At 44.0% G+C, this 23,665-nt stretch overlaps 1 protein-coding gene across 1 annotated transcript in view; it reads left to right on the top strand.

The window, feature by feature from the left end:
* The first annotated feature begins 8,691 nt into the window (after positions 1–8,691).
* The window catches only part of LANCL3 (LanC like family member 3), a 111,170-nt gene continuing 96,196 nt past the window's right edge, over positions 8,692–23,665 (top strand). The window contains exon 1 of the mRNA XM_068962970.1: positions 8,692–9,264. Within this exon, the coding sequence (XP_068819071.1) occupies positions 8,692–9,264 (573 nt within the window). The remainder of the gene's footprint in view (positions 9,265–23,665) is intronic.

Here is a 23,665-nt window from a genome sequence, read left to right as displayed (position 1 = left end):
TCTGTCCATAGTTTTGCATAATCTGCCTACTAAGGAAATACTGAGGAAGAGCTCAGAACTGAGCAATTCAGCAAGATCACAGAAACCACGTGTAGGGAGCTGCCTGTCAACAAATGCTACTAGAGATTCTATAAGTATCAGGAAAAATCTTGCAGGTAAGGGTGAAATAAATGGCTTTGGCTAGTTCGTATAGGCTGCATATTTCTTGCAGAGTCATTGATACTTCTAAAGAGTTCAAGTAGAATAATTATTTTGGAATACTGTATTTTCTGAGTGCCTAGGATTCTGATGGAGCTGTGGTCATCTGAAGGCTCAACTAGGCTGTATAGCCAAGGTGGTTCATTCACATAACTGTCAGTTGATGCTCTCAGTGGGGTTGTTGATCCAAGCACCTACAAATGGCCTCTCCATGTTGTCTTGCACTTACTTACAAAATGGCAGCTTCACTTAGATTCTTACAAGGTGGCTCAATGCTCCAAATAGGAGCACGCCAGCATGTAACATGGAAGCTGAATCATTTTTATTACCTAGCCTTGTATGGCATGCTGTGTCATTTTGACCACATTCCATTGGTTACAAGTAAATCATAAGCCCACTCAGATTCAAGAGGAAGGGTACATACCTTACCTCCTGATGAGAGGAGTGTCAAGGTCATGTTGCAGGGGAGCATGTGGCAGAGCAGATATCGCTGGGGCCATATTTGGAAAATATAACCTGCTACACAGGGTTAGTTATTAAAAATAGAATGTGTGAAGTCACTGAATTCAAGGTAAAGTATAGAGGTCACCAGACTTGGTGGAGAAACAAAGTAAGGAGGCAGAAACTGCAAAATGTTTACATTCACACATTCACAAGAGCAGAAGGATCCAGGAAAACAGTGGGATTTTAATCAAGTCAAGATTCAATAAAGGCTTCGCTCCGCCTGCTACACCCCAGCTGACTTTGTCAATGGCGCTCTTATGGCAATTCATTCATCCTTTCACAAACTAGTCGAGGTTCTTCACACAGAGCAGTAAGCAAATATAGCAACAAGTCCTACCCTTGTGGACGGTATATTCTAGTGGATTCATATTAATAAAAAATAAAAAATACTGTTTGCAATTTAAGTTAATCAACATTAGAGGCAAAGCCACACATGGTTTAACTAGCTAACTCTGCCCTAAAGAATAATCTAGGATAAATTTTGCCAGGTAATTGTCCAACAGCCACAAGAAGTGAGGTCTTTGAGAAACAGATTTACAGGTAAAAGGGTTCATCTGTCTTGTGAGTTTAAGAGGGCTACCGGATACCACTCATCTCTTCAGTTCAGTTGCTCAGTCGTGTCCGACTCTTTGCAACCCCATGAATCACAGCACACCAGGCCTCCCTGTCCATCACCATCTCCTGGAGTTCACTCAGACTCACGTCCATCGAGTCAGTGATGCCATCCAGCCATCTCATCCTCTGTCGTCCCCTTCTCCTCCTGCCCCCTATCCCTTCCAGCATCAGAGTCTTTTCCAATGAGTCAACTCTTCACATGAGGTGGCCAAAGTACTGGAGCTTCAGCTTCAGCATCATTCCTTCCAAAGAAATCCCAGGGTTGATCTCCTTCAGAATGGACTGGTTGGATCTCCTTGCAGTCCAAGGGACTCTCAAGAGTCTTCTCCAACACCACAGTTCAAAAGCATCAATTCTTCGGCGCTCAGCCTTCTTCACAGTCCAATTCTCACATCCATACATGACCACAGGAAAAACCATAGCCTTGACTAGGCGGACCTTAGTTGGCAAAGTAATGTCTCTGCTTTTGAATATGCTATCTAGGTTGGTCATAACTTTTCTTCCAAGGAGTAAGCGTCTTTTTATTTCATGGCTGCAGTCACCATCTGCAGTGATTTTGGAACCCAAAAAAATAAAGTCTGACACTGTTTCTACTGTTTCCCCATCTATTTCACATGGAGTGATGGGACCAGATGCCATGATCTTCGTTTTCTGAATGTTCAGCTTTAAGCCAATTTTTTCACTCTCCTCTTTCACTTTCATCAAGAGGCTTTTTAGCTCCTCTTCACTTTCTGCCATAAGGGTGGTGTCATCTGCATATCTGAGGTGATTGATATTTCTCCCGGCAATCTTGATTCCAGCTTGTGCTTCTTCCAGGCCAGCGTTTCTCATAATGTACTCTGCATAGAAGTTAAATAAGCAGGGTGACAATATACAGCCTTGACGTACTCCTTTTCCTATTTGGAACCAGTCTGTTGTTCCATGTCCAGTTCTAACTGTTGCTTCCTGTCCTGCATACAGATTTCTCAAGAGGCAGGTTAGGTGGTCTGGTATTCCCATCGCTTTCAGAATTTTCCACAGTTTATTGTGATCCATGCAGTCAAAGGCTTTGGCATAGTCAATAAAGCAGAAAGAGATGTTTTTCTGGAACTCTCTTGCTTTTTTGATGATCCAGCAGATGTTGGCAATTTGATCTCTGGTTCCTCTGCCTTTCCCAAAACCAGCTTGAACATCAGGGAGTTCACGGTTCATGTATTGCTGAAGTCTGGCTTGGAGAATTTTGAGCATTACTTTACTAGCATGTGAGATGAGTGCAATTGTGTGGTAGTTTGAGCATTCTTTGGCATTGCCTTTCTTTGGAATTGGAATGAAAACTGACCTTTTCAAGTCCTGTGGCCACTGCTGAGTTTTCCAAACTTGCTGGCATATTGAGTGCAGCACTTTCACAGCATCATCTTTCAGGATTTGAAATAGCTCTACTGGAATTCCATCACCTCCACTAGCTTTCTTCGTAGTGATGCTTTCTAAGGTCCACTTGACTTCACATTCCAAGATGTCTGGCTCTAGATTACTGATGACATCATCATGATTATCTGGGTCGTGAAGATCTTTTTTGTACAGTTCTTCCATGTATTCTTGCCACCTCTTCTTAATATCTTCTGCTTCTGTTAGGTCCAGACCATTTCTGTCCTTTATCGAGCCCATCTTTGCATGAAATGTTCCCTTGGTATCTCTAATTTTCTTGAAGAGATCTCTAGTCTTTCCCATTCTGTTGTTTTCCTCTATTTCTTTGCATTGATCGCTGAAGAAGGCTTTCTTATCTCTTCTTGCTATTCTTTGGAACTCTGCATTCAGATGCTTATATCTTTCCTTTTCTCCTTTGCTTTTCGCCTCTCTTCTTTTCACAGCTCTTGCTTCTCCCAAACTATTAGGGGAGGCACACTGACTGAAACCGCCCACTCTGGTCAGGCACCATAGTAACCATGTGCAGAAGTTGTTTTATGACAGGAGGTCCTGGTAAGGAACATGGAAGTAACAAGCCACCACCAACCAGGAGAGTTCAGGAAAGGTCAAAAAGTGACACCACGTGTCCAACCACCTCTCAGAATCCTTCTTGCTGGTATCCATCTGGGCTGAACAAGGCGTGCACCACCAAGAAGGACTCTGAGTCAGAATGACTGGCTAAAGAAAACCCAAAAACAAATGCCATCACCATAAAACCTGAGACTGGGAGCCACGTGCCAGAGCAGTTCTCCTCGGTTCCCTTACCCTACTGCTCTCTGCCCGGGTGACTCTTCCCAATAGTCTCTTGCTTTGTCAGCACATGTGTCTCCTCGGACAATTCATTTCCAAGTGTGAAACAAGAGCCCACTTTTGGGCCCTGGAAGGGGTTCCCCCTTCCGGCATTAAAACCAGACTGTTTCTCAATCATCTGATGACCTTTGCTCGACTTGGGGGCATCACTGTCCAAAAGAAACTCCTGGGAACCCTAATACTTCACCCTACCCTGTACACACACCCTTTGTCATGCAGCTGTGGAGTTCCATAAAGACACCATATATTTCCTGGTGTGATTTTCCAGTTGAGTAAGGCAGACAACAGTGTGTCAGCTCTGAGGCCAGCCCTACAGAAGTCCTGCCTGTTCCCGCTCGGCTCTTGTTCCTCTACCATCACGAGGCAGGCATGCCGGGGCTGAAGCACTGAGGATGAGAGACATGGACCAGAGCCTAGTCGACCCAGTCTCCCCAAGCAACAATCAGCCCACTCCCGGAGCCTCTCCATGATCCCAGGCCCATGAGTAATCCACTTATTCTCCTATGCCACAAGATTTTGTGGTTGCTTGTAACGCAGCATTTTGGGGCAAGGCAGGTCACAAGGCTGGCAGGGGGACACAATTGGTAAAAAAGCAGAGCTCCTTCTCTTGGATACCTGCTTCCAGTATTATTTTGAAAGCAATCCGCCCACGTCCCTGTCATTGCTCTTGGCGCTACCTTGGTGCCAGACAGTGTGGAAGGATAATCAGTCAGAATTAACAGAGTTGATTCATCACAAGGGTGATGGATCATTCACACAAGGGTGATGGAGATTCATCACAAGGGTGAGGGGGGTTAAAGTGGAATATGGCTTCCTTTCTGCCTATGAAGGTTTGCATTTGATGTTGTTACTGAGTCCATGCTTGCTCTGCTTGTCACACAATATGCCAATGAATCCAAGAGACAAGGTGTTGGAGTGAGGAAGAGACTTTAATTGGGGAGCCGGCAGCCTGAAAAGATGGCAGGAAAGTGCATCAAAATAACCATCTTATGGGGTCTGGATGTCAGGCTCTTTATAGGTCAGAGATGAGGGAAAGTGAGGAAGCGAAGTAAAAAGGCCATTAATCTTGATAAACTGTGAAAACTCTTGGAAAACTCTGAAAGAGATGGGAATACCAGACCACCTAACCTGCCTCTTGAGAAACCTATATGCAGGTCAGGAAGCAACAGTTACAACAGACTGGTTCCAAATAGGAAAAGGAGTACGTCAAGGCTGTATATTGTCACCCTGCTTATTTAACTTCTATGCAGAATACATCATGAGAAATGCTGGGCTGGAAGAAGCACAAGCTGGAATCAAGATTGCTAGGAGAAATATCAATAACCTCAGATATGCAGATGACACCACCCTTATGGCAGAAAGTGAAGAGGAATTAAAAAGCCTCTTGATGAAAGTGAAAGAGAGTGAAAAAGTTGGCTTAAAGCTCAACATTCAGAAAACGAAGATCATGGCATCTGGTCCCATCACTTCATGGGAAATAGATGGGAAACAGTGGAAACAGTGTCAGACTTTATTTTGGGGGATTCGAAAATCACTGCAGATGGTGATTGCAGCCATGAAATTAAAAGACGCTTACTCCTTGGAAGAAAAGTTATGACCAACCTAGATAGCATATCCAAAAGCAGAGACATTACTTTGCCAACAAAGGTCCATCTAGTCAAGTCTATGGTTTTTCCAGTGGTCATGTATGGATGTGAGAGTTGGACTGTGAAGAAAGCTGAGTGCCGAAGAATTGATGTTTTTGCACTGTGGTGTTGGAGAAGACCCTTGAGAGTCCCTTGAACTGCAAGGAGATCCAACCAGTCCATTCTGAAGGAGATCAACCCTGGGATTTCTTTGGAAGGAATGATGCTGAAGCTGAAACTCCAGTATTTTGGCAACCTCATGCGAAGAGTTGACTCATTGGAAAAGACTCTGATGCTGGAAGGGATAGGGGGCAGGAGGAGAAGGGGACGACAGAGGATGAGATGGCTGGATGGCATCACTGACTCAATGGACGAGAGTCTGAGTGAACTCCAGGAGTTGGTGATGGACAGGGAGGCCTGGCGTGCTGCGATTCATGGGGTCACAAAGAGTCGGACACGACTGAGTGACTGAACTGAACTCAATCTTGCAAACATCTCCTGGAATGCCAAGTTTCAGGCAGGGGATGTGTTTTTTCTTTCTTACTGCCATCCACAGGTGGACAGGGTTCTGAACAAAGGCACTTTAACAGTCAGGCAAAAGGGCAGGATCCCCTGAGGGAAACCATTCTGTAAGATTATCATAACAAAAGCAACGAAAAGCAAGTCTAAGAAACAGTTCCAACATGGCTTCAGAATTGGCTTCCTCCCTGCAACATGTCTGAGAGGGCGATGGCACCCCACTCCAGTACTCTTGCCTCGAAAATCCCATTGACGGAGGAGCCTGGTGGGCTGCAGTCCATGGGGTCACTAAGAGTTGGACAGGACTGAGCGACTTCACTTTCACGCATTGGAGAAGGAAATGGCGACCCACTCCAGCCTTCTTGCCTGGAGAATCCCAGGGACCGGGAAGCCTGGTGGGCTGCCATCTATGGGGTCACATAGAGTCGGACACGACTGAAGCGACTTAGCAGCTGCAACAATGTCTCTGTGCCTAAAGGGGTATAAATCACTCCTAAGGCCTACTACAGCTGATGGAGGAGGAAGAAGCCAGGAGAAGAAATCAAACATTCCAGTTGCTCCTTTGACACCCTTAGCCCAACATTGAACTCCCTGTCTATAAATGGACTTGTCTGTTTAATGTTTAAAGCCGCTCAGTCGTGTCCGACTCTTTGCGACCCCGTGGACTGTAGCCCACCAGGCTCCTCCATCCACGGGATTCTCCAGGCAAGAATACTGGACTGGGTTGCCATTTCCTTCTCCAGGGGATCTTCCCAACCCAGGGATTGAACTACAGGTAGACGCTTTAACCTCTGAGCCACCAGGGAAGACCCACAAGTGCCTTTAGCTTTTTATTATTATAATGAAAATGAACCTGTTCTGGCACTCACAGGAGAATGGAGGCCATACCATCCATTCTTTGGATGTGTCAGTCCTGGCAATCATCTTGGCCAACTGAACTCCCTCCCCAGAAAATAGCAAGCAAGGACGGAGCAGCAGGCTATTTAATCTCTGCTTCCAAAATCACTGTGACTATTAACACTTTTGAGGAAAAAAATTACCTCCAAGCAAAACTGGCCTTTCAAGCCAGTGGAGCAGTTGCTCTCCCCACAGAGTGTCAGAAACTTTTCCATGAGTCACTTATTCTTTAGTGGCTTGCTCGGTCCCTATCAAAATGCAAATACCCCTGGGAAAGATGACCTCTTTAGCCTTCACTGGCCAACACTTTGGAAAAGGAAGAGTCATTTCAAAACAGCTGAGCAAAAGAAAGGCAATTCATTTGTGTCATTGTTCACTCTCTGTGTTTGCCACTGGACTGTAACCTCCTCGACATCTAGGACCATGTCTATTTTGTTTATCCATCTATTTTCAGGGTTTGAGACCCACAGGAGACACTGAAAATGTTGCAGAAACCACTTCTCAGGAAACCAAGCACCACACTAGGAGAGTTGGAGAACTCAGGTGTATTATGCCAGTGGGCTCAGAGGAGTTAACACTCCAAGCTCTGAGCCCCGAACAAAGGGGTTACAGAGTTTTTATAGTCCTACTATAGTGGGCAACACTAGCTGCTAATAGGCTGGTCTAAACTGAGGGGTTTCCCGCTCCTGGGAACAGTGGTCAAGATGGGGGGGGGGGTCCCTGACCTTTACACAGACAAGCATGATTAAGCAGGTTTGTAGGGGCTGGGCAACTGCAAAGAGCAGGACAAGGGTGAGTGAGATAAACTCCAGTTCCTAGTATTATAAGTCCCCACTTTCTGACACTACACGTGACCTACGTGATCCAGAATTTGCAAGGAGCAAGCTGAGTTAGAGACAGAAGGAGCAGGAGGTTATGTAAAATTTTAACTTTTCCTCTTCAAATACGCCTGAGGTGGGACGAGTGGGGGATACAGGGACAGAAGGAAAAAAACATGGGAAAGAAGGAAAAGAGTGAAGGAAATAACTAAGGACACACAGAAAATGGTTCAAAACGCCGAATTAAGATTCTCAGCAGCATTTACCCTTAACTTCACTGGTTAATGACCTCAGGTCATTTATGGGGTGCACACGGTGCCTGAATAGGTCTGGGGGGGGTGTCTCTAGAAGACAGAATCTCCATTCCTTACCTTATCCTGATGTGGTTCTCTGAACTTCTACTCCTGAGGATTCCGAGAAAAACAACCCAACAGCCAAGGCTGAGGAAGTTTCCCTATGGGGCACTTCACCGTTCTGCTGCATTCAAACCCCTCAGCCTCTGGGATGAAACACTCAGAAAACTGAGAACGTCAAAGTGACCGAGAGGAAAACACAACTTTCAGGAGGGCGCTCAGCATTTTTTCCCAGAAGCCTCTACAAGTTCCGCGGCTTCTCAACCTCTCCTGTGCATGCGAATCACCTGGGGCTCTTGCTAAACATGCTGACTGTGATTCACTGGGTCGGGGGGGCCGAAGTCGGAGCCTCTGCATTTTTAACAGGCTCCAGGTGGTGCTGATCTGCTGACCCTCGGAGTACACGAGGGACTCGAGGTCTTCACCTCCCGGCCAGGTGTGCGTACGCCCAGCCTCGGCTTTCCGGCTCGCTGTCCCGCGCGTCGCTGGCCTTCCGCCGAGAGGGGAGGAGTCGGGGGCGGAGCGGGAGGAGTGGCGCGGCCCCCGCGTGGGTCCTGCCAGAGATCACTTCGGCCCCTTGGCGAGGAAGCCAAGCTGCGGCGGCGCAGGAGGGGGCGGGTTCGGCGAGGGCGCGGCCTCTGGGAGGGGGGCGCGCGACGCGCATCCCCCGCGCTCGCCGGGGCCACTCGGGAGCCTCGCGGCAGTCCGGTGCCCCACTTGGCAGTCCGCTCCGCGCTGCTTCCTCGCGCCCGCCTCCTCTTGTCACCTCCCGTCTCAGCCTCCTCGCTCCATTCCGGCTGTATCCACCGCCATCCGAGTGCCTCAAAGAGCGAGAGGTGGTGCGCGGGACCGCAGGGCGCGCCCTCCAGCGGACCCCGGCTCGGCCTTGGTGGGGGCACGGGCGGCAGCATGGACACCAAGCGCTGCTTTGCCAATCGCTTCGATGACTACCAGGGCAGCCTGCTGGCGGGCCAGTGCGAGGAGGCGGTGGCGCCCTTGGTCACCGCCACCATCGAGCGCATCCTCCAGGAGCTGCCCCCGCTCGGGGGCGGCCCGGAGGGCCGGGGGGCGGCGGCCGCGGCCGGCAGCTGCCAGTGGGGACTGTACGGCGGCGTGGCCGGGGTGGCCTACATGCTCTACCACGTCTCTCAGAGCCCGCTCTTCGCCGGGGCCCGGGAGCGCTACCTGCGCTCGGCCAAGCGCCTCATCGACGCGTGCGCCCGCGCTGAGGAGTGGGGCGAGCCGGACGCCGACACCCGCGCCGCCTTCCTGCTCGGGGGCGCGGGCGTGTACGCCGTGGCCACGCTCGTGTACCACGCCCTGGGCCGGCCCGACTACGTGCAGCCGCTGGGCAAGTTCCGGGCTCTGTGCGCCGTCTGCGCGCCCGTCTCCTTCCTCGAGTGCGGCTCCGACGAGCTATTCGTGGGCCGCGCGGGCTACCTGTGCGCCGCGCTCGTGCTCAAGCAGAAACTCGCCCAGGAGGTAAGAGGCCACCCCGGCCGCCAGGGGGCGCGTGCCGCCCAACTACCCGGCTCCCGGCTCTGGGAGCTGCGCCCCGGCTGTTCTCCATCTCTCTTTGTTACTCTTTTGACTCTGGTTTCTTGAGGCTCTTGAGGTTTATCCCTTGCTTTTGTCCGTCTCCCCCCGCCCCGCCCTCCCCCCACTGCTTTCAGTCTCTCGGTTGGGATTACGCGCCTTTGCTCTTTGTTCGTGTTTTACTGAGACATGGCATCTCTCCAGATGCCTCTCCCCGGGTGTTGGCTGGAGGTCCTTCCAAGTGAGATTTTTTAAATATCCCAAATGAAAGAGATTTCCCTTCCTTTAAACCCTCCTGTCGAAAGCTGAAGTACCCTCGCATGTCAGAGTACTAGAAAGTCATAGAAGTTTGGGAGTGGGCTCATCTGTGCTAGTATTGTTTCCATCATGAAGGTGAAGGTAAGTTGTTTCTGCGACCCCCGGGTCTGTATGTGCTTCCTGTGTTGCTTTCTAATCTGTAAATTGCACGGGTCCTATAAAATGCATCTCTGAGGGGAGTGTCCTCTTTTAATTACATAAATGTAGACAGAATTCTACCCTATTGTAATCGAAAGTGCTTCCCCCCCCATTTTAAAATGAATCATTAGGATTGTCAAGACGACAGCATACTTGACAGGGCAGGTTTTCTTAATGAATAGTTTTCCAGGGACTCCTTGAATTGAATTGGATTTCACAACTATGTGTTGTTGTTGTTGTTGTTTTTTCCTGGCTTCACTTTGAAGACAGCGCATGGATATTAGAAGAGAGAGTGCCAGTTTCTGTGGTGTAGGGAAAAAAAAAGGCCTCCAAAGGATCATAGTAACTAGAACTGAAAGAGAGGCACTTCATTCATAACCCACTGCAGCCAAATACTGTTTAGGGAGGAAGTGACACATTTAACTTGGCTCCATTTGGGTGAGTGAAGCGTTTGAACACAAAGGTACACAGTGTTTTTAAAGTGTAATTAGATAACCTCTACAGAGGCAGTCTTGATTTTTTTTTTAATTTATAGCAGATGAGGTTAATTCAAGTGAGAAAGATTACTAAAGACTGTGCACTGTGCTAGCAGGGAAGCAAAGGGTTGTGTGACAAAGTTGTCTTGAAATAGTTCACTCTGCTTCGGAGTGACTGTTACCAGCTAGCAGTTTCCCAAGGGCCTTTCCAGTTGTAGAAAACCTCTGAGGAGGCCACCAGGCTATTTCCATATCATTTGCATTATATTTGCATCTACTCCTCGGACCTTGCAGTCTGGTGGCAGGCGGGTTTCAAATTTATGGGGATTTCTCCCCCTAGTTGTTTTCCTTACACATGCTGCTTTCCCTTTCTGTGCTTTTCTCCAGAATGGAATGGCAGAGTGGGAGGACCATCAGGTCATGCGCAGGTGGCAACCGATCAGAAGGACTCCTTGCCTGAAGACTGGTGGCCCAGGGCCAGTCTGCAGTGCTGATCCACAAAGACATTTCTTAAGACCTCTCTTGTGCCCTGCTGCCAAACTGGATCTATCTTTTTATACTAATCAAGTTGAGGTGCTCTGGCCCCTGCTCCCAGGAGACAGAACAAGTTCTAAGGCTGTTTTTTTTTTTTTTTTTCTTAAGCAAAGAAAAGCTCCAACCTGAGCAAATCAGCTAGTCTCAGTGGCAGCCTCAGCTGTGGTCATCCAAAAAGTTCAGGCATGAAAGGACAGAGGCTAAGCATGCCAGGCTTGAAGCCCTTTGAGGGGAAAATACAAGTCTTCTGCACCATCCCCACCCCCATGTCCTAGCCTGCATATGGTTTTGCCCTCGGTAGATGATCCATAAACCTTGATTAAATTGAATTGCGAACTTCTGTCATTTCTCTATGAATAATCTGTCATTCTGCCCTGGGTTTCTTTCCCTCCAATGTCATTTATATTCACTTTCCTCTTGGCAGTGCCCTCGGTTATCACCCTGGTCTAATTCCTCCCCACCCTACTTGACACATCTCTGCCACCTAATAAATAGTTGAATGAGTGAATCACCCTGTACTGGGATTAGTGCTCTCAGCTAGCTTCTCTCACTCCAGCCATTCCATGTACCTCTGAGAAACCAGGCTTCTTATAAACACTTTTCCTTATGTCACTACCCTGCTCAACGTCCTGCAACGGCTCCCTATTTCCTTTTCTCCAGTGGCTGCTCATTTCACATTTAAAGTGCTCATTTTGCATTTAAAGCCAAGATCTTTAAAATGACTGACAAAGCGCCATGTGATCTGACCCCAGGTTACCTCCTCTACTTTTTGCTCACTCTGCTTCAACCACACAGGCCTTCTTGCTGTTTCAGGCATTTATTCTCAGGGTGTTTGTACTCACTGTTCCCTCTGCTTGGAATACTCTCCCCCTATCTCTTTTTATAGTTAGCTCCCTGACCTTGTCTGAGTTATCTCCTCAGTGAGTCCTTCCCTATCCAATTTAAGTCCGATTTAAGACTGCCACCTGTCCCCTGACTTAGGCCCTTTTCTTGCTTCATTTAACTTATTTTCTTTACGTCTTCTTCACTTAGAATGTAGCTCCATAAGAGCAGAGGGTTTCCATTTCATTGATGGACTTAAGCGTTAAGATTGTACCTGGTACATATGTGGGTTCTCAACTTTCCTTGTTTTGGTTGTGGTGGAAATATTTTCGATGCTTTGCTTCATCACTCAGTTCTAATAGCATCCCATTTACCAGTATTTTTCTTTATGGTGGTGTCTTTGATGTTATGTTTAAAATAATCCTTTCCTGTTTCTGTAAGAGCTTAAAAAATCCTTTCCTGCTGCCAAGGTATCAGTAAGTATTTTTTGAATGTGTGAATAAATGAGCACTACTTTCTTACAAATTTGACCTCAAACCAAGCTTAACTACTAGACCAGTGTTTGTTAAACCTTAACATTATAGGCATCACCTACAGATCGTGTTAATAAAACACAGATTCTGTTTCAGCAGACCTGGTATTGGGCCTGAGACTCTGCATTTCTGTCAGGTGCTGCTGACAGTCCAGGGATCACGCTCTGAATAGCAAGGCAGTAATACATTACTGCATGGATTTTGGCATTATACCATCCCCGTCTATTAAGATGCTGTTTTGTGAAGCTTGTATATTTATTTATAAAGTTGTAGTTTAGAATACTGATTACTATATCCTACCACACTTTTGTTTTAACAACCCGCAAGAGGAATTTCTGTCAGGGCTTTGAAACAGGAAGAGTTGTGCTCCTGGAAATGAATTGAATCTTTTTAAATCTCCAGGATGAGCTGTATAACTGATCATGTTGCTCACTTTATGTTGGCTCCTAGGAAGCATATGGTCAGAACTGTGGTCCACATAGCTTGTGTACAATACTGTATCACCTGTATTCTTATATACTAAAATTTACACTTGGTTTAATCTGTATTTTTTTTCTTCCTTCATTTACCCTTTTCTGAACTTTCTTCCTTACATCTGATTTTATTGTTTGTATTTGTTTAGAAGATTCAGAGATGGAAAAAAAGTGTGTGTATGTAGACAGAGACATAGAGACAGAACCATTCTCTCCAGGTAATATGTTTTTTGTTAATTTGGCCTTCCTGGAAATACTCCAGGGAAATAGCTTAGAGCAGGGGTCCCCAGTCTCCAGGATCTAATGCCTGATGATCTGAGGTGGAGCTGATGTGATGATAATAAGAATAAAGTGCACAGTAAATGTAATGTGCTTGAATCAGCCTGAAGCCATCCCCGCCCCCCATCCATGGGAAAATTGTCTTCCAGGAAACTGGTCCCTGGTGCCAAAAAATTGGGGACTGCTGCCTTAGAGGGTTTGTTAGGCAGATATCCTTAAGAAATGGAGCACTGAAGTCTTAAGAAATCACACTGTAAAAACTTGCAAGGGTCTGTTCTGCTTTCCAGATTGGTGGAAATGTAGCAGGGAAAAGGAAGTGAGAATGGTGGTGGGGTTAAGGGGGAGGCCTGTGGAACCACAGTTAAAGTAATAACTTTTGCTCCTGGGTGACCTTGGACAAATAATTTTAACATCTTGGAGCCTGAATTTCCTCACTTGTAAAATGGACAAATGATAGCTTCCTCCTTCGCTTATTCTGTCATTCACTCACTCAGTGAATGTCGGGTTTCTCCATATGCCCAGAACCTTGCTAGATGGCAGGGTTGAGCAGTGAACAAAAATCAATATAGTTATGTTGTCAGAAGTGCTCTCAGAAGGAAGTAAACAGGAAGTAAGTGCGGGTGGGGTGGGAGCGGGTGGGGTGCTGCCTGGCATACATTAGCGGGGAAGGATTCTCGGTGGAGGTGACGTCCTGGCTCATCACTGAAGCATGAGAATGAAGCAGCTGCCTTAAAAGCAGGCATTCCAGGCTGAGGGGATGGCAAGGACAAAGCCCCCAGGCAGGAAACTGCTTGGAGATTTCCAAGAAAAGGAAGGTGGTGGCTGGGATGGAGAAGAGTGAGCAAAGGCTAGAGGGCTAGAGGCCAGGGAGGAGCTGTGAGCAGAGGAAAGGCAGGTCTCGCAAAGTTAGCAGTTGGGTATTTGTTTCAGTTGGAAATAGGGCAATGTCTTCATCTGATTCACTTTATAAAACAATGTTACAGATTGGTTTTCTGTATAGACAGTGGATTGAACAGTATTAAGAAAGGTCACAGGAGGACTTTTTAGAGGGAATCTAAAAACCCCTTTGGTGCCAAGGACTCCTTTGTAAATCTGGTAAAACCTCCAGTACTTCTTTTGAGAAGAACGTTTTTAGATGCAGAAAATAAAACACACAGGATTACAAAGGAAGCCAATTATCTTAACATTCAGTTACCAAAACATTTTCAAAACGTGTGATGCACTAGCATATGTGCTGCTTGATTAACATGTTCAATGTGGTTTTGCAGTGGGGCCTAAGGAGTATGGTGGTGCGTTTGCAACAGTGATGAGGGGCAGTGATATTTCGAGATGTCTTCAACAACTGCAGTGTGACATTATCGTATCTGTGATTTCTATAGGTGGCAAAGTCACGGGTACTCCTGGTGTTTCGTGGTCTGCATTTGTAATGAAAGGAAATGCCAAGCTGTTTAAATAAGGTTGGAGAAAATAGAGATGTGATTTTCTTTTCTTGGCCAAAGGGGACTGGTCTGGAGATGGCTGCAATGACTCACCCAAGATCAAGTGCCTAGCGTAGTGCTTGGCAGAGAGTAGCTGCTTAATGAAATCCATGTTATGCCCCTACTAACAAAAAATCGAAAGTGATTCTGAGCATCACATAGACAATTATGCCCAAGGAATCTATCTTCCTGCTATGATTAAAGGAAAAAGCCTTTTGCTAGATTGTTCACTGGGTCCTTAACTCATTCCTAAGCATGTGGTTGGCAGCTAAATGGGGACGCCCTTAGCTGGATATAATAGAATGTCTGATAGAAAGTGATTTAAATAACAGGAACACTTATGACCTCACTTGACAAGGAGTGTAGAGCTAGGTTATTCCAGGATTGGTTAAGCAACTCGGGAAAATCATCAGAACCCAAGCCCTCTCCAACCTTTTTCTCTGCTATTCTGGGAGTGTGTGATGTGCATGCTAAGCTGCTTTAGTCATGTCCACTCTCTGCGACCCTAAGGACAGGCTCCTCTGTCCATGGGATTCTCCAGGCAAGAATACTGGAGTAGGTTGCCATGCCCTCCTCCAGGGGATCTTCGTGACCCAAGGATCAAACTGGTGGCTCCTGCACCTCCTGCATTACAGGCGAATTCTGTACCACTGAGCCACCAGGGAAGCCTTGGTGAGCTGTAGCACTCTTCAGGATTGCAAGATGGCTATTGCCTTTCCAAGCATTGTGTTCTCATATAACTGAGGCTGGTTTTTTTTTTTCCCTTGAATTTTTTTCTTATCATATGGAACAGTCTGTCCTTAAAGAATTTCCCATTCTGCCTCATTGCCCAGCACTTGGTCAGCAACCCAGGTCTGACCAGTCCTGGTTTCTGGGGAGGCCAGAAAGGCTCGTATTCTTTATTTCCAGCCTCTTATCAGTGGATCCAGATTCTTTCAAGAAAAGAAAAGGGAATGGCTGTTGGGTGGTTACCAAAGTGTCTGCCTTTTGGCTCACTTACCAAGGTCTGTCTCATGACTTCCGACTTCCTTGACTCTTGTCAACAATATTACAGTGAACATGGAGATAAAGATACCTCTTCCAGATCCTGTTTTCATTTTCTTTGGATAAATACCCAGAAGTGGGAATGCTGGAGCATATGCTAGTTCTCTTTTTACTTTTTTGAGGAACATCCATACTGCTGTCGGTAGTTGTTGTACCAGTTTAAGTTACTACCAACAGTGTATAGGGTTCTCTTTTCTCTGCATCCTCACTAACACTTTTTGATGATAGCCATTCTGAGAGATGTGAGAATATACCTCATTGTGGTTTTGATTTGCATTTCTCTGGTGGTTAGTGATACAGAATACCTTTTCATCCAACTATTGGCTGTTTGTATTTCATCTTCAGAGAGATGTCTATGCAGTTCCTCTGCCCATTTTTAAAAATGAGTTGTTTGCTTTGTATTTGTATGAGTTCTTTATATATTTTGAATTTTAACCTCTTACCAAAATGTGGCTTACAGGTATTTTCTCCTACAGTGTAGGTTGCTTGTTCTTTTTGTCAATTGTTTCTTTTGGCTGTGCAGAAGCATTTTAGTTTGATGTAGTTCCACTTATTTTTTGCTTTTGTTGCTTGTGCTATTGGTGTTATATCTAGAAAATCATTGCCAAGACCAATGTAAAGGAGCTTTTCCCCTATGCTTTCTTCTAGGAGTTTTACATTTTCAGATCTTGTGTTTAAGTCTTTAATCATTTCAAGCTAATTTTTGTGAGTGTTGTGTAAGATGGGGTCCAGTTTGATTTTTCTGCGTGTAGTTATCCAGTTTTCTCAATAGTGCTTATTATTGAGAATATTCTTTCCCCATTAAGTATTCTTGGCTCTCATATCAGATGTTAGTTGACCATATATGTGGGACTGTATTTATGGGCTCTTGATTCTGTTCCATTGATCTGTTTTTATGTCAGTACCATACTGTTTTGATAATATAACTTTGTAATACAGTTTGAAATCAGGAAGTATGGTACCTCTATCTCTGATCTCTTTCTCAAGATTTATTTGGCTCTTTGGGGTCTTTTTTGGTTCTGTATGAATTTTAGGACTCTGTTTTTCTTTCTGTAAAAAATGACATTAAAATTTTGAGAGCAATTGCGTTGAATCCATAGATAGCTTTGAGTAGTGGTGGTGGTTAGTCACTAAGTCATGTCCAACTCTTGCCATCCCATGGACTGTAGCCTGCCAGGCTCCTCTGTCCATGGGATTTCCCAAGCAAGAATACTGGAGTGGGTTGCCATTTCCTTCTCCAGGGGATCTTCCTGCCCCAGGGATCTAACCCTGGCCTCTTGCACCGCAGGTGCTCTCTTGCACTGCAGGCAGAGTCTTACTGACTGAGCCACCAGGGAAGCCCAGTATGATTACTACAGTCATGTTCTGGTAAAGGATCAATTGTGTCTGATTCTTTGCGACCCATGGACTGTGGCCCACCAGGCTCCTTTGTTCATGGAATTCTCCAGGCAAGAACACTGGCGTGGGTTGCCATTCCTTCCTTCAGGGAATCTTCCCAACCCAGGGATCAAACCCGGGTCTCCTGCATTGCAGGCAGATTCTGTGGCTCAGATGGTAAAGCGTCTGTCTGCAGTGCAAGAGACCCGGGTTCAGTCCCTGGGTTGGGAAGATCCCCTGGAGAAGGAAATAGCAGCCCACTCCAGTATTCTTGCCTGTAAAATCCCATGGACCGCAGAGCCTGGTAGGCTACTATTCATAGTGTTGTAAAGAGTCAGACACGACTGAGCGACTTCATGTTTCTCTACCATCTGAGCCACCAAAGAAGCCCTTAGTAGTATGAATAATAAGCCCTTAATAATATCAATCCTTCTGATCCATGAACACAGAATGTCTTTCCATTTATTTATCTTTAATTTCTTTCTTCAAAGTCTTACAGTTTTCAGTGTACAAAATTTTCACCTCCTTTGTTAAACTTACTCTTCAAGTATTTTATTTTTGATGCTATTATAGTGGGATTTCTTTATTTTTCAGATAGTTTGTTGTTTTCTTAGCATATAGAATCATAACTGATTTATAGCATAACTGATGCTATAACTGCAACTTTACTGAATTACTAGTTCCATCAATTTTTTGGTAGAGTCTTGAGAATTTTCTGTATGTAAGATTATATCATCTGCAAAGTTTTACTTCTTCCTTTCTGATCTGGACATCTTTTATTTCTTTGTATTGCCTGATTGCTTTGGCTAAAACTTCAGTAGTATGTTGAATAAGAGTGAGAGTGGGCAGCCTTGTCTTGTTCCTGATCTTAGAATAAAAGTTTTCAACCTTTTACCACTGAGTATGATGTTAGCTGTGGGCTTGTCATATATGGCATTTATTATGTTGAGTTATGCTAGGAGATCCAACCAGTCCATTCTGAAGGAGATCAACCCTGGGATTTCCTTGGAAGGAATGATGCTAAAGCTGAAACTCCAGTACTTTGGCCACCTCATGTGAAGAGTTGACTCATTGGAAAAGACTCTGATGCTGGGAGGGATTGGGGGCAGGAGGAGAAGGGGGCGACCGAGGATGAGATGGCTGGATGGCATCACTGACTCGATGGACGTGAGTCTGAGTGAACTCCAGGAGATGGTGATGGACAGGGAGGCCTGGCCTGCTGCGATTCATGGGGTCATGAAGAGTCGGACACGACTGAGCAACTGAACTGAACTGATATCCCTTTTATACCCAATTTGTTCACTTTTTATCATGAAAGGATGTTGAATTTTGTCAAATTCTTTATCTGCATCTATTCAGACAGTCATGATTTTTATCTTTCATTATATTAATGTGAGGGATTCCCTGGTGACTCAGATGGTAAAGAATCTTCCTGCAGTGAAGGAGACCCATGTTTGAACCCTGGGTCAGAAAGATCCCCTGGAGAAGGGAATGGCAACCCACTGTAGTATTCTTGCTGGAGAATTCCCTGGACAGAAGAACCTGGCAGGCTATAGTCCATGGGATCTGAAAAGAGTCGGATAAGACTGACCAACTAACACTTCCACTTCCATATTAATGTGATGTATCACATTTTTAAAGGAAAACATTTTTTTTTTTACTCCTTCCATCACTTATTGAACAGACCGTGTGGCATGCAGTGTCCTTTGTACTATGTATACATTTTTATTTTCATTTTTTCAACTGTACTAAGGTATAATTGACAAAATTGTAAGATATTTAAAGTGTGCATTGTGGTGGTTTGTTGTATGTATACTTGGTAAAATAATTCTCACCATATAGTTAACACATCCATCACCTCACATATTTGCATATGTTGAACCATCCTTATATCCCAAGGATTAAGTCCTTGGGTATGATCCCATTAATGTGCTCTTGAATTCAATTTGCTAGTATTTTGTTAAAATTTTACAATTATGTTCATCATGAATATTGGCCTATAGTATTCTTTTCTTGTAGTGTCCTTTTCTGACTTTAGTATGAGAGTAATTCTGCCTCATAAAATGAAGTTGCAAGTGGCCTCTCCTCTTCTTTTGGAAGAGTTTGGGAAGGATTGACACTAATTTTTCTTTCAGTGTTTGATAGTATTCTCTAGTGAAACCATCTGGTCCTGGACTTTCCTTTGTTGGGAGATGTTTTATTAGTGATTCAGTATCCTTACTCATTATTGGTTTGTTTAGATTTCTGTTTCATCATGATTAAGTCTTGGTAACTTGCATGTTTTTAGGAATTTATCAATTTCTTCTAGGTTGTCCAAGTTGTTGGCATATAATTAATTGTTCATAGTAGTCTCTTAAGATATTTTGTATTTCTGTGGTATCATTTATGTCCCCTCTTTAGTTTCTGATTTTGAATTTTCTTTTTGTCTTAGTCTAGCTGAAGTTGGTCAATTTTGTCATTTCAGAGAACCAATTCTTAATTTCATTGATTCTTTTCTCCTGTATTCCTGTTCTCCATTTCATTTACTTTGTCTCTAATGTTTGTTTATAATTTCCTTTCTTCTGCCAACTTTAGGCTTAGGTTCCCCCCGCCCCCTACCCCAGTTCCTGAAGGTATAAATGTTAGATTGTTTTGAGAGTTTTTTCCCTCAAGTTTTTCTTTAAAATTATTACTGTCATACAGGGTAAACACAAAGAGTAAGAGGATCCAGAAGATATACAGCCATATTTCAAAGATACTGTGGATTCAGTTCCAAACCACTGGAATAAAGTGAATATCTCAGTAAAGCAACTCACATGAATATTTTGATTTCCCAGTGCAGATAAGTTACATTTACACTTATACTTTAGTCTGTTAAGTGTGTAATCATTATGTCTAAAAAAACAAAGTGCACACCTTAATTAAAAAATACTTTATTGCTAAAAAATGCTAACCCTCTCAGTCTACCATTAGTCGGTCATGGTACTAACATCAAAGATCACTGATACAGACCATCATAACAAATATAATAATAACGTAAAAGTCTGAAATGTTGGGAGAATTACCAAAATGTGACTCAGAGACAGAGTGAACAAATGCTGTTGGAAAAATGACTCTGATTTGCTCAACACAGTGTTCCACAAACCTTCAATTTGTAAAATAATAAATCAAAATAAAAATGGAATGTCTACGAAGCACAATAAAGCAGAGAGCATAAAACAAGGTATGCTTGTAAAAAGTCCTCTTTGAACATAAAACATTTTCTTTTTAAGAAATATTCTGGTTATGTAAACTACCTGTATTTTTGCCCATTTATGTGATATTTGTGTGTGTGTGTATGTGTGTGTACATATATATGTGACACACCTTGTTTTCATATGTGCCTTTCCTGGTAGCTGGTAAAGAATCTGCCTGCAATGCAGGAGACCCTGGTTCGATTCCCGGGTCAGGAAGTTCCCCTAGAGAAGGGATAGGCTACCCACTCCAGTATTCTTGTGCTTCCCTGGTGGCTCAGACAGTAAAGAATCCTCCTGCAATGTGGGAGACCTGGATCCAATCCCTGGGTTGGGAAGATCCCCTGGAGGAGGGCATGGCAACCCACTCCAGTATTCTTGCCTGGAGAATCCCTGTGGCCAGACGAGCCTGGTGGGCTATAGTACATGGGGTCTCAAAATGTTGGACACGACAGAGTGACTAAGCACACCACAGCATAGAGAGGTCTCATTCTTTATACTGGTTTGATTTAATGGCTATACCACAATTTAACCATTATAGACATTAAGTTGATTCATTTTTTTTCCTTTTTTGCTATCAGAATTAATGCTGTAAAGTATACACAGTAATACACATAATGTACATATATACATATATGACATTTACATGTAATATATACATATATGTGTCTGTATATGTATCTTTGCCTTCTGTTACAAGTATATATGTAGGATAAATTTTTAAAACCCAATTGCTGAGTCAAAGTTTGTAGCTGTTTTTCACTCAATGGAGATTATCAAGCTGCTATCCAGAAAGGTTACATCACTTTCCATTCCCTCCACGAGCATTCGGGGGTGCCTGCATTCCCACATTATTGTCAATACTAGGTTTCATCAGACTTTTTAACATACGACAGACTAATGGGTAAAAAAAAAAAAAAATGAAGATGGAGATTTCTCGGATAGAAAATGTGTCCCCTTATGTCTTCATTCAATACTCACTGAACAAAATGCATATACAGGATTTCACCCAGTCTAAATCTGAGTGGTCCCTGGTTTGTAAGCAGCAGTGTGTTGTGCATTGTGCAAGTAAACCTGGCAGTTTGGCTTGAAATGACAGCAGGTTGGGGAAGCTGGATTTTTGTAAGCTGAGTCCAGTTCATAATTGCTCGATTATAGATGTATCAGGAAATGGGGCACTTCCGTGGGCTGTAGCTTGGATCCTTTGTTACTCTTGATCCAGAACCCTGTGATGGCTAAAAGGACATAAGAACTAGCACTACTTGATCATTTAGTGTCCACCCTGTCATGAGCCCTTTCCATATATTATGTCATTTAGTACCAATACTTATGACTAGGCACCATATTATCTTCCTCCTCCCCATATGAGGAAACTGAGACACAGAGAGGCTGCGGGACTTGTTCCAGTTTCCACAGCTAGTCAGCAGCAGAGATGGGGTTCCATCCAACACAGGCTGGTCGCCAAATCTGTGCTTTCAATGAGCTCTCTTCACACTTCAATGTGCACTCAGATCTCCTGGCGATCCTGTTAAAAATCAGGTTTTGATTCAGCAGATCTGGGGTGAGGCCCAAGATACTGTATCTCAACAAGCTCCCAGATGCTGCTGCTGCTGGTTCATTGAGCAGATTTGAGTAAAAACCTTGAAATCATTAATTTTTTGTCAATTTTATGGGATTGCCTATCAACAGATTTCACTGATCCCTGCCCTGCCCCCTTCCCACCACCTGCCACTTCATGATGTTCATCAGTTGGCCTTTTTACTGGAAATGACTTATTCCACAAATGCCAGAATATCAGCTCTCCAATTCGTAGGTGCTGCTGAAGGACTTTTTGCAGGTTTAAGGACTCTGTTAACATCTATGAGTGAATGTGTGGATTTCCTTTTTTTCTGATAAATGTAATTTTACACTCTATATACAAAGATGTTTTCTTTTTTTAGAATTCCTTTAAAGGCCCAAATAGACCATGTTCCAGCAGTTTTAAATGATTTCATAGTAAGAGACACTTTATCATTCCCACATCAGATTGAAAACATGATGCTCTGATCATTTTTCAGGGCAAGAATGGAACCACTCCTGTTTTAGAATCATTCAGTTAAATTTATCAATCTGACGTAAAGGAGTGTTGCCCCAACTCTAAATTAAATGGAAGATGCTTAGACATTTTTTTTTTTCTAATAGGTTGGGAAAATCCTCTGGAGAAGGAAATGGCAACCCACTCCGGTACTCTTGCCTGGAAAATCCTATGGACGGAGGAGCGTTGTAGGCTACAGTCCATGGGGTCACAAAGAGTTGGACACGACTGAGTGACTTTACTTACTTTCACAATGATTTAACACTCAGAATAAACTTGGTTTCCTTAGAGATAACTTATCTCTTTTAATTAGTCCACTAATATACATTCCACTAAAAACTAAACTTATTACTTGTAATTATTTGGAGAGCATGGTTCATAATTTTCTTATTACTGAATAAATAAATTGGGGAAATGTGCATAATAAAAGTTCTTTTAAATGTTCTGAATTATTTGTTTTGCCAGTAACCTGACCTCCCAGTATTCCATAAGAAGGTGGTTTTAATGGAACTGTGCTGTATTTATGACGTCTGAATGTGAAAATGACAGATTGTATTAATTTCTTATTAATTTGGCTAATTTCCTTTTCACTGGTTAATGAAAGATGTTTGTCTCTTGACTGGCTCCTACACAGTGCACAGATTTCCTCTGTGTAGCAGGGGAAGAGCATCCTTTAATATCCCCATGTGGAGATGGTCTCTTGGTAAACTGGCCAGCAGTCCATGATGTATCCAAATAAGTGTTTCTCTTCAAGATTCACTTTTACTGATTACTTTCTGACCTGCATTCATTAATTAAGTACAGTGCCTTGGATGTTGGTTTGAGTCAAAGAAAAACATGTTGTTTTCATGCATTATTTACATATATCGAAGTACCTCTTATCTTTTCCTAGTTATTTTCTTTATGGATTTAGTTACTAAGGAAACTTACCAAGTTAACAGCCTCATTATTCCTGGGGTGCTAGCCACTTGAACAAATGGAATTTTCAAGAAGTCATTTGATCCATTCTTTTAGCAAGCTGAACAAAGAAGTGTTTTGTGTAAGATCACATTTCCTTTTCTGAACAGCTTTACCCATTCAACAACCCAAACAAATGAACGCCTTTGACACATTGAAGTGTGAGTGTTGCTACCTGGGCCATAAAGAAGCTGGTTCTCAGATGAGAGGCAGTCATAAAAGCTTCATGGCTGAGAACATCATCTAAATGAGAGGTGGCAAAACAAATATTGGTCATAGCATTATGTGCAGCTAGCTGTTACTGTGCCCATCTGCTGGCTCCATTGCTTTGCATGGAATGGATTCCTCATGCTCATTGGTGTATTGAAATCTGGTGTCCAAGGCAACCAAAGCATCACCAATCCAAACCAAGCACTATGGGGACCAGCTGAATCTCCACTCCTACAATGACTTTAGAAGGGAGCTGCATCCCTAACGGACTTTACAACTATCTAAGGCTGAAGAGTTCCAGTAATCCACCAGAAAGGAAGTATTGTTCTCATGCACATTTCAATAACATAATTTTGCTATTTAAAATGTTTCTTCTTTCCTTGTGAGGCAAAGAGAATTGCATGAGTTATCACCCATTGCAG

Source organism: Capricornis sumatraensis, chromosome X (assembly GCF_032405125.1).
Source record: "Capricornis sumatraensis isolate serow.1 chromosome X, serow.2, whole genome shotgun sequence".
Lineage (NCBI taxonomy): Eukaryota > Metazoa > Chordata > Mammalia > Artiodactyla > Bovidae > Capricornis > Capricornis sumatraensis.
The sequence above is the reverse complement of the archived record's forward strand: the minus strand, read 5'-3'. Positions and strand labels throughout refer to the sequence as shown.